At 43.4% G+C, this 12,205-nt stretch overlaps 2 protein-coding genes across 3 annotated transcripts in view; one reads left to right on the top strand and one right to left on the bottom strand.

The window, feature by feature from the left end:
* LOC309560599 (ficolin-2-like) overlaps positions 1–12,205 on the bottom strand; it is a gene marked incomplete at its 3' end in the record, with an annotated part of 566,275 nt that overhangs the window by 394,843 nt on the left and 159,227 nt on the right. The window lies entirely within an intron of this gene.
* The window catches only part of OPHN1 (oligophrenin 1), a 257,850-nt gene that overhangs the window by 148,534 nt on the left and 97,111 nt on the right, over positions 1–12,205 (top strand). For both annotated transcript variants that reach the window (XM_082264515.1, XM_082264514.1), the window contains 2 exons: positions 905–996; positions 8,133–8,211. In XM_082264515.1, the coding sequence (XP_082120641.1) occupies positions 905–996; positions 8,133–8,211 (171 nt within the window). The remainder of the gene's footprint in view (positions 1–904; positions 997–8,132; positions 8,212–12,205) is intronic.

The raw sequence follows: 12,205 nt of genomic DNA, 5'->3' as shown, positions 1-12,205 counted from the left end.
CTTACACGGGTTTCTGACTTCTGTTTATGATGGGCTCCGACACTGAGCTTACACGGGTTTCTGACTTATGTTTTATGATGGGCTCCGACATTGAGCTTACACGGGTTTCTGACTTCTGTTTATGATGGGTCCAATGTGGGGCTTACATAGGTTTTTGACTTCTTCTGTTTTTGTTGGGCTCTAACATGGGGCTTACATAGGTGTTGAACTTCTGTTTATGATGGGCTCTGACATTGAGCTTACACGGGTTTTGGATTTCTCTTCATGAGGGGTTCCAACATGGGGCTTATACAGGTGTTGAACTGCTGTTTATGATGGGCTCCAACATACGACTTGCACAAGTGTTGGACTTGTGTTTTAAATGAAGGAATGGACTGGCAAGGGAAGGGACAGAAGGCAGATTTTATCCATAAAGTATATATACTGTATACTATATATGTCCATGAAGTGTAGGTGTGATGGCCATGTGTTCACAAATGTTTGGCCGTATAGTGAATATTGGAATTTATTTGTTTTGGTAGACAATAGGTTGGAGTGTGTGTACACAATGCCATGATGTAAGCTTGTGTAATTGTGTCTCTGTCCAGTGACACTCTAATCCTGTTTGTCTGTAAGGAAAGCCTGTGTGATAATCTTCCCATCGCCATCTGTCACCAGACAGGAGCACGGCTTCTTCCCCATCACTAGTCCTCCATCTAGTGCTGTACATTGCTCACTTACTGCCTGTATCTTCTAACTGCTGCTCCTTACCTACCCTGTAACTTCTCGTCAGATTCCCTCTCTCCTCCATTTATCCTTTCACCTTTCTTCTTGCCGTTTCTTCATCTTGTCGCCCCCCTTACCTTCTCACCCCACCGTTTGCCAATTCGTTTTCTACAGGCATCCTGTTTCCTCTTCCTTTTAGGTGAGCCAGGAGCTGACCCTCAAGTCTTGCATAAGAAGAAAGACGGATTCCATTGATAAGAGGTTTTGTTTTGATGTAGAAACCAATGAGAGGTGAGTACCACTGATATGGATAGAACTTTGTTCTAGAGAAGAAATGTAGGCTGCCATTGATGAACACGCCATTAGAAAATGCTAGTTACTTGGCTGTTTTAGACTTAAAGTCCATTTCCAGCTTCCCTGCTCTGACATTTTCTCGGCCTTTTTTTGTTTTTTAAAAATTCTCTTTATACTTACCTACTGCCGGTTCACACTAACGCGGCACGACTTCGGGGGCGACCCGTGAAGTAGCGTGCACTGCGACTTCGGCGCGACTTGCACAGACTTCATATAATGAATGTCTATGCAAGTCGCTCCAATGTCGCCCCGAAGTAGTACAAGAACCTTTTTCTAAATCGGAGCGACTTGAGTCGCTCCTATTAGAACGGTTCCCGTAGCACACAATGGACCGCGACTTGTCAGGCTGACCAGTCGCCTGACAAGTCGCGGTAACTCAAGAACAAAAATTAAATACTTTGTACCTCAAAGCAGTAGAAAACTCAAAAACAATGAAAATGCAGGTTAATGCCATGATGTGTTATTCACTTGACCTCAGGAAGATTTACCCCCTTTTATGACCAGGCAACGTTTTTGCTATATGACACTGCGTTACTTTAACCTCCTTGGAGCCTAAGCCTTTTTCTGACCTATGTTGCTTACAAATTTAAATCCGTATTTTTTGTTAGACAATTACTTAGAACCCCCAAACATTTATATATATTTTTTTAGCGGAGACCCTAGAGAATAAAATGGCGATCATTGCAATATTTTATGTCACACAGTATTTGTGCAGCGGTCTTTCAAATGTAATTTTTCTTGGAAGAAATACACTTTCATGAATTAAAAAAAATAAAACCGTAAAGTTAGCCCAGTTTTTTGTATAATGTGAAAGATAATGTTACGCCAAGTAAATAGATACCCAACATATCATGCTTTGAAATAGCGCACACTCCTGGAATGGTAACAAACAGCGGTATTTAACCACTTACCGCAAAGTGACGTAGGGGTACGTCGGCAAAATTTGCGGTAGTATACCGGGATGATGCCTCTAGCTAGAGACACCATACCGGTACCGTGGTTTAGACTTTCCGTCGGTAACGACCGATGCGGCTCGGGAGCTGCTCGATCGTTACCCGGGAGAGCGGGAGGGGACGCCCCCCCCCCCCTCCCGCCGCCTTCCGTGACTTTGCTCGTGGCTCCCGTCCCACCGGGAGCCCCGAGCACCCAGCTGGCACGTCCGCCGGCTGGATGGAGTCCCGATCAATGCCGGAAACTGCTTCGATCGGGTCTCCGATGACGTAACCCGGAGGCGGCGTCCATGACATCACTTCCGGGTTACTGTGCTGCAAAAGGCGGCAAATTTAAAAAACGGCTGTATGCAAAAACGCAGTTTTTGGCGTTTTGCATACAGGGAAGTGTAGTGGAGGGGTCTGGGGTCTTTTAGACCCTCGATCCCTCCATAAAGAGTACCTGTCACTGCATATTGGTGTCACAAGGGATGTTTACATTGCTTGTGACAGCAATAAAAGTGATCAGATTTTTTTTTTTTTAAAAACCTGTAATAAAGTTAAAAAAAATAAAATAAATAGGAAAAAAAAAATTTTTGAAAAATGTATACGGAAGTCGAGCCGCGAATGAAATCGCTGTTCAAACTAGGGATGCACCGAAATGAAATTCTTGGCCCGGAGCCGAAGCCGAATAATAATAAAATGCTTGGCCGAAGGCCGAATACCGAACGCGGTGTTTCGCATTTTTTAACATAAAATATGCCCATTAGCGTGCCCCTTAACATAAAATATGCCCATCAGAGTGCCCCTTAACATAAAATATGCTCATCAGAGTGCCCCTTAACATAAAATATGCTCATCAGCATGTCCCTTAGCATAAAATAAGGGGCACGCTGATGGGCTCATTTTATGTTAGGGGGCACTTTGATGGGCACATTTTATGTTAGGGGGCACTCTGATGGGCACATTTTATGTCAGGGGGCACGCTGATGGGCACATTTTATGTCAGGGGGCACTCTGATGGGCAAAACAAAACATTTAAATCAGCATTGCTCTTAACATAAAATATGCCCATTAGCGTGCCCCTTAAAATGAAATATGCCCATCAGAGTGCCCCTTAACATAAAATATGCTCATCAGCATGTCCCTTAGCATAAAATAAGGGGCACGCTGATGGCCACATTTTATGTCAAGGGGCACTTTATAGGGCACTGTGGCAACAACATATGGCAGTCTGCACACTAATGCTTGTGCAGCTGCCAGCAACTGTATTCTTCTCCCCCAAATGTGCTCAGCTGCACATCACATACCTCTATAACTGCAGCCAGAGCCAAATGCCGCGAACAGGGGGGGCGGGGCGTGGACCAAGTGTGAAGGAGCCGCCAGTCAGGAGCAGGGGGCGGGACGCGCGCGTGACGTCACACCCCCCTACGCGGCCGGACAGGACACCAGCGGGAAGGGAGCCGCGAGCCGCGGTCAGGGCGGAAGCTACAGAGAATGCATACATATCAGAGGGTTACTGCAGAGGACATAATAGAGGACCGCGAGCCGCAATGAGGTGAGAGACATTGTTCGGCTTAAATTATTCGGCCTTTTGATTTATTCGGCCGAACACCGAAAGTGCCATTTTCCCTATTTTCGGCCGAATAATGTACGGCCGCCGATTTATTCGGTGCATCCCTAGTTCAAACCACACATGTTGAGGTATCGCTGCGATCGCCAGAGTGTGGGCAATAATTAAAAAAAAAAGAGCTACACTCTAACTCTAAACTGGCAACTTTTGAAAAAATTTAAAGCGTCGCCTATTGAGATCTCTATTGACCGTAGTTTGTCGCCATCCCACGGGGGGGGGGCGCAATTTTAAACCGTAACATGTTGGGTATCTATTTACTCGGCGTGACATCATCTTTCACAATATACAAAAAAAAAATGGGCTAACTTTACTGTTTAGTATTTTTTAAATGCAGTGAAATGTGATTTTTCAAAATTTTTCCAAAAAAATGGCGTTTTAAAGACCGCTGTGCAAATACCGCGTTACAAAAAATATTGCAATGACCGACATTTTATTCTCCAGAGTCTTTGCTAAAAAAATATATATAATGTTTGGGGGTTCAAAGTAGTTTTCTAGGAAAAAATACTGGTTTTAACTTGTAAACAAAAAGTGTCCGAAATCGGGCTGGGGCTTAAGTGGTAAAAAATCCCCAAAGGCGACACTTTCAAAAATGTTAACGGTTAACTGTTTAGAGTTACAGAGGAGGACGTGGGCTAGAATTACTGCTCTCGCTCTAACTATTGCGGTGATACCTCACATGTGTGGTTTAAATACCATTTTACATATGCGGGTGCGACATGCAAAAACAGAGGGAAGGGGCGCTTTAAATTTTTTTTTTTTTTATTTAATTTTTTCATTTTTACACTGTCCATTTAAAATGTAAACATCCCTTGTGACAGTAATAGGCAGTGATAGGTACACTTTATGGGGGGATCAGGGGTCTAAAAGACCCCATACCTCTCCTCTGCAATTAAAAGCATTCAAAACGCCAAATTTGGCGTTTTGAATGCTTTTGTCATTTTTCTTAAATCTGGCGCCAAAAACTTTAAGGCTCCAGTACCCAGAAGTGTTGTCATGAGATCGCTTCTTGGTTTTTACATCAGAGACCCGATCAGAGCCAAACTGGGGTGATGCCTCTAGCTGCAGGCATCACCCCGGTACAACTCCCTGAAGCTGAGGCTGCATATTTGCGTTTTGTCAGCGTAAAGGCGTTAACTGACAATTGCGCAGTCATGCAACACTGTACCCAAAGAAAGTTATTTCCCTTTTTCTTTTTTCCACAAATAGAGCTTTCTTTTGGTAGTACTTGATCACCTCTGCATTTTTTTTTTTTTTTTTTTTTGCGCATTAAACCAAAAAAAAAAAAAAGACAGATTTTATTTAAAAAAAAAAAATATATACATATGTATTTTTTTTTACTGTCTTCTATAAAATGTCCAATAAAGGAATTGGAAAAATCGAATTTCTTCAAAAATTTAGGCCAATATGTATTCTTCTACACATTTTTTTTAAATAAAAAAATCCCAATAAGCTTATATTAACTGGTTTATAGGGTCTACAAACTATGGAACCTATACTGGAATTTTTTTATTTATATGTTAGTTATGGTGGCGATCAGCCACATGTAGCAGGACTGCGATATTGCGGCAAACAATTGGACAATAACTGACACTTTGTGGGAACCAGGGACAAGAATACAGTGATCAGTGCTAAAAATATGCATTGTCACTACTAATTACACTGGCTAAGAAGGGGTTAAACATCTTGGGTGATCAAAGGGCTAAATGTGTGCCTAGCCAGTGTTTTTGTGTACTGTTAGATGCTTTTACTAAGGGAAATTATGGATTTTATTCCCTGCTTTTCAGGGACACAAAATCCATCCCCCCCCCTGTCAGAACAGAACTCTGCCTTGTTTACATAGGCAGAGCTCTGTTCTGTGTCTCTGCTCGACGATCGGTGGGTGCCAGCGAACATCCAGTGTCCGGCACCCGCAAATCTGCTTCTGCTTACTATTAAGTGATTCTGTGCAGGGGGGCCGCCCTGTAGCAATATACCTGCTATACGGTGTTCCTTAAAGCGGAGTTCTACCCAAAAGTGGAACTTCTGCTTTAAATACTGCTGACCCCCTGACATGTCATTTTTTTTGGGGGGGGGGGGTGTATTTGACAGGTACCCGCTCCCACATCCTCTCGGGCTGCCTAGGCTCGAGGAGAAGTTTTCCTCTCCCATTTCCATCCCTGCAATCTTCTGGGACATGTCACAGGTCCCAGAAGATTGCCCGGCCATTCACAACGCATGTCACAGCTGGGTGCTCATGCTAGGGATGCTGGCACCGCCAAGAGGGAGAGGAGGGAGGCTGCATTGCTGGACCGTGGGACAGGCGAGTGTGTGCTTATTAAAAGTCAGCAGCTACGCTATTTGTAGCTGCTGACTTTTAATAAAAACAAAAATGAATGGAACTCCGCTTTAAGTGGATAGTATGCACCACAGACTTACCTTTAAACACTTCCCTCACAAGCTTATTCTGACACTACTCATATACATGTAAAATAAGCATTTTTTTCTAGAAAATTACTTAGAATCCCCAAAATTTATATATATATATTAGTGTGTGCGTATGTATGTATGTATGTATGTGTGTGTGTGTGTATGTATGTATATATATATATATATATATATATATATATATATATATATATATATATATTACACACACAGTATCTCACATAATAAATAAATATATGCACATACAGTATATCACAAAAGTGAGTACACCCCTCACATTTTTGTAAATATTTTATTTTATCTTTTCATGTGACAACACTGAAGAAATAACACTTTACATTGTAGCAAAGTAGTGTGTACAGCTTGTATAACAGTGTAAATTTGCTGTCCCCTCAAAGTAACTCAACACAGACATTAATGTCTAAACCACTGGCAACAAAAGTGAGTACACCCCTAAGTGAAAATGTCCAAATCAATATTTTGTGTGGCCACCATAATTTTGCAGCAGTGCCCAGAGTTCACCAGAGCTTTACAGGTTGCCACTGGAGTCCTCTTCCACTCCTCCATGACGACATCACAGAGCTGGTGGATGTTAGAGACTTTGCGCTCCTCCGCCTTCTGTTTGAGGATGCCCCACAGATGCTCAATGGGGTTTAGGTCTGCAGACATGCTTGGCCAGTCCATCACCTTTACCCTCAGCTTCTTTAGCAAGGCAGTGGTCGTCTTGGAGGTGTGTTTGGGGTCGTTATCATGTTGGAATACTGCCCTGCGGCCCAGTCTCCAAAGGGAGGGGATCTGCTTCAGTATGTCAGGGTACATATTGGCATTCATGTTTACCTCAATGAACTGTAGCTCCCCAGTGCTGGCAGCACTCATGCAGCCCCAGACCATGACACTACCACGCTTGACTGTAGCCAAGACACACTTGTCTTTGTACTCCTCACCTGGTTGCTGCCACACACCCTTGACACCATCTGAACCAAATACGTTTTTCTTGGTCTCATCAGACCACAGGACATGGTTCCAGTAATCCATGTCCTTAGTTTGCTTGTCTTCAGCAAACTTTGCGGGCTCTCTTGTGCATCATCTTTAGAAGAGGCTTCCTTCTGGGACGACAGCCATGCAGACCAATTTGATGCAGTGTTCAGTGTATGGTCTGAGCACTGACAGGCTGACCCCCCACCCCTTCCACCTCTGCATAAATGCTGGCAGCACGCATACGTCTATTTCCCAAAGAAGACCTCTGGATATGACGCTGAGCACGTGCACTCAATTTCTTTGGTCGACCATGGCGAGGCCTGTTCTGAGTGGAACCTGTCCTGTTAAACCGCTGTATGGTCTTGGCCAAGGTGCTGCAGCTCAGTTTTAGAGTCTTGGCAATCATTTTATAGCCTAGGCCATCTTTATGTAGAGCAACATTTTTTTTTCAGATCCTCAGAGAGTTCTTTGCCATGAGGTGCCATGTTGAACTTCCAGTGACCAGTATGAGAGAGTGAGAGCGATAACACCAAATTTAACACACCTGCTTCCCGTTCACACCTGAGACCTTGTAACACTAACGAGTCACATGACATCGGGGAGAGAAAATGGCTAATTGGGCCCAATTTGGACATTTTCACTTAGGGGTGTACTCCCTTTTGTTGCCAGCGGTTTAGACATTAATGGCTGTGTGTTGAGTTATTTTGAGGGGACAGCAAATTTACACTGTTATACAAGCTGTACACTCACTACTTTACATTGTAGCAAAGTGTCATTTCTTCAGTGTTGTCACATGAAGAGGTATAATAAAATAATTACAAAAATGTGAGGGGTGTACTCACTTTTGTGAGATACTGTATATGCATTTATTGATTTTTTTTTTTTTTTTTTTTTTCAAAGGTGAACTTTTCCTTTTAGGTATAAGATAAAAGTTCAACTAAAGCTGTAGATTTTTGATGGGACATTTAGATTTGCTGTAGGGATGAGTATGAAGGATTGCTCCCTTCTAGGATAATTCAGGTGAATGGCGGGCTCATTGCAGTAGAGCTAGATGTTGCTTTGTGTGTGCTGTGAACTGAAATAATGGTGTCCGCCCTCCTGTCTTTCAGACAAAGCACCATCACTTTTCAGGCCCTTTCAGAGACGAATCGCCGCCTGTGGATTGAAGCGATGGATGGGAAAGAGCCGGTGAGTTTAGTTTGCTATGGTTCGAGCGACCCCTATTGTCCAATCCTGATTCTGCAGCCCTGGTGAAGGTTTGAGAAATGAAGGGGACTTTTTGTGCAAATCGACACCCTGCTACTATGTAATAAACAAATGTCCTTAAAGCATGCCTTAAAGTGGAACTCCAGAGAAAGAAAATTGCCATAGGCACAGTTGAAATCTAGAGGTGACACCATAAGAGTGTTTTGACTTTGTTCTATTTTAGCGCTAAGTTTCAGTCCACAAAGCGGTAAGACAGGGCTCTGTGCAGTCCACTTCAGTTCCTCCACACCAAGTGGAATTTGTGCAATTTGCACCCATATATGATGTTAAGTTCTGATGTTGGATGAGAAGATCTGGCTCACCATAGTGGTTCTAATTCGTTACAAAGGTGTTCAGTAGTTTTAAAGTCAGGTGCTGATTTTGGGTGAGAAGACCCGATCCCAAGGATTTTCAGTAGGGTTGAGGTCAGATACTGATAAGAGGTAAGAAGACTCGATCCACAAGGGTGTTCAATAGGGTTGAGGTCAGGGCTCTGTACAGCAGTGGTCCTCAACTCCGGTCCTCAGGGCCCAGTAACAGGCCAGATTTTAAGTATTACCTTGGGGAGATGCAGACTAGAGTACTGCAATCACTAAGCAGCAAATTATATCACCTGGGATTTATTTCAGTTATCTTGCAAACCTGGCCTGTTAGTGGGCCTTGAGGACCAGGGTTGAGGACCACTGCTGTACAGGACACTTGACTTTCTCCCCACCAAACTAGAATTTGTGCCCAAATGTAATATTAGGTTCTTATGTTCGATGACAAGACCCAATCCCAAAGGTTTTCAATAGGATTGAGGTCAGGTATTGATGTTGGATGAGAAGACCCACCCCTAAAGGTTTTCAGTATAGTTGTGGTTAGATAAGGATATTGGATGAGAAAGCCTGATCCCAAAGGTAGTGGGGTTGAGGTCAGGGCTCTGTGCAAAACATTTGAGTTATTCCACACCAAACTGGAATTTGTGCCCATATGTGAGGTTAGGTTCTGATGTTGGATGAGAAGACCTGGCTCACCATATTCATTCTATATCATCATAAAGGTATTCAGTAGGTTTGAGGTTAAGTATGGATGGTAGATGAGAAGAACTGATCCTAAGGGTATTCCGCAGGGTTAAGGTCCAGGCTTTGTGCATTACCACACTCATCCAACCTCATTGTTGGGAATTTGTTAGATCAAATACTGGTGCCGGATGATCCCGAACGTCTTCCCAAACTAGGGTTGAGGTTGGGGCTCTGTGCAGTGCACTCCCAACTCTTCACAACATGTCTTTCTGGAAATGGCTTTGTGCTCAGGACATGCTGAAACAGAAAAAGGACTTCTCCAAGTTTTTACCACACCATAGAAATTCAAATTCATCACAAAAGTATTCAGTAGGGTTGAGGTCAGGTATGGATGTTGGATGGGAAGACCTGATTCCAAAGGTATTTAGTAGGGTTGAGGTCAGGTGTGGATGTTGGATGGGAAGACCTGATTCCAAAGGTATTCAGTAGGGTTGAGGTCAGATATGGATGTTGGATGGGAAGACCTGATTCCAAAGGTATTCAGTAGGGTTGAGGTCAGGTATGGATGTTGGATGGGAAGACCTGATTCCAAAGGTATTCAGTAGGGTTGAGGTCAGGTATGGATGTTGGATGGGAAGACCTGATTCCAAAGGTATTCAGTAGGGTTGAGGTCAGGTGCTGGTGCTAAATGAGAAGACCTGATCCCAAAGTCTTCCCAAAGTAGTGTTGTGGTCAGGACTCTGTGTAGGCCACTTTAATTCCGCCTCTCCCTACTCCTCACACCATGTCTCTTTGGAGATGGCTTTGTGCTCAGGGCATGTTGAAACAGAAAAGGGCCTTCACCAAACTATTACCACAAGGTTAGAAGCTCACAATGTTCTAGAACAGTGATGGCGAACCTTGGCACCCCAGATGGAACTACATTTCCCATGATGCTCATGCACTCTGCAGTGTAGTTAAACATCTTTCGAAATGTAGTTCCCAAACATCTGGGGTACCAAGGTTCACCATCACTGGTCTAGAATGTCTTTGTATGCTGTAGTATTAACAGGTCCCTTCAACCCAATCATTTTTAAGGGAGTGCACATACATTTGGCAATATAGATATACCATCAAACAAAAACCACATCGCTCAGGACAGTGGAAACATCAGGTGAATGGAAACGTCCATCAGGTGCACAGGCTGCAGTGAGCTCTCCAAACACCATGGGATACAATATCAAGCAAAAGGATAGCCGGCAACTCTGTAAATCTTCCAATCCTTTATTGTCGTGCCTCAGTGAGTAAAAAGATAAGGTGGCTTACGCGTTTCGGCGATGAGCCTTGTTCACAGCACACTCAACCCATGTGCACGTTCCATACATAGATGATTTTCTCCTCATTTGGGATAGCACCAGTATAAATCTGACATCTTTTGTTCTTTATGTTAATGACAATCCTCTAAACCTTGAATTTAGTTTTGAATGCTCAGAGGATATCATTAATATTTTGGATTTAACCCTTGTAGGAGATAGTGCCCGTGGTATTGTTCTTACTCATACCTACCGTGAAGAATGTGTTGGAAATACTGGCTTCCTGTTGTCATCCAGCACATATGATACGTTCAATACCAATGGTAGAGTTCATTAGAGCCAGACGTAATTGCTCTACTGATGATGCGTTTAAGGTGGAATGTGAAACTTCGAGAGAGACAATATAATAAACAACGCATCACCGGAGAATTCTGCCTGGCTTCCAAAAGAGATAGGGCATTCAGTTTGAGAAACTCAGGCAGAGGTCAGTATTGCAAAAGAAATGAAACGTGTCTTAAAAAGAAGCCATTGTCTAGAAATGAAAATACCGTTACTTTTGTAACCACCTATTCATTTAGAATTTGGCTCAATTAAAAATATTATTTTTAATAAAGCGGAGTTCCGCCCTAAAATTATACTGGCCTCCATCTTCATGCCCGGGGTCACCTGAAAAACAAATGGATAATCGCAATTTTTTATTTTTTTTTACTTAACTTGTTTAGAAGAAAATATACTTACCTTACTTCCTCTTCCTCCCCTCGGCGGCCACGGCGATTCGTCACTTCCTGGCATGCAATGATTCCTGGGAGCTGAACGTCATCGCTCCCAGGAATCAATGCGCCTGCACCGGCCCCGACGGCAGTTCCGGTCCAGGCGCCGCCATACCTTGCTAAACAGCTTCTGGGCATGCCCAGAAGCTGTGCAGGGATGATGCTGCGGCACCGGAAGTGACGGCGGGGCCGGTGCAGTGCATTATGGGACCGAAGAAGACGGAAGAGGACACAGAAGAGGATCGCGCTGGCTTCAAGCTGCCCACACCTGAGATGGCAGCGCTGGACAATACTTTTTCAAGGTAAGTATTTCTTCTTGCAGGTAAGTGCAACCCGGGACAGATCAGAGGCTATCCATTGTGGAATGCACTAGCCCTGACTTTCCCGGGGGTATTTTTATTAAAAAAAAGCTTTCCCAGGGTGGAACTCCGCTTTAAGTGCTTGCCTATACTTGCAACAGATGGACTTGGCCTCTTTAATCTCCACAGGCTGCAGATTTTCTAGCGGACGTGCCAAGACTTTGGGCAACACACTGTCCCCTAGCTTATATGAATCTAGACATTCAACAAAACTTGGTTGCAAACTTTTGGTTAATAAATTTGTGGAACTAATAGATGTCGTTTTTGTGACAGGCATTCCAAACAGCATAGAACTGTTGTTTCATGTGCAACTGAGAAATAATTCTCAGTTAGGGAATACATCAATCGGGGCACGAGCAACGTTATCTATGCTGTGGAATGTACTTCTTGTCACTAGCAATATGTGGGATGCACATCTAGACCCCTGAGAACTAGAATAAGTGAATAGTTCCATGGGGCCTCATATAGTAACGATAAGAATTTGTGTAATATATCTAAACACTTTTAATATG

Source organism: Pelophylax lessonae (genome assembly GCF_965119305.1).
Source record: "Pelophylax lessonae genome assembly, chromosome: 7".
Lineage (NCBI taxonomy): Eukaryota > Metazoa > Chordata > Amphibia > Anura > Ranidae > Pelophylax > Pelophylax lessonae.
This window is presented reverse-complemented; position numbering and strand designations above follow the sequence as displayed.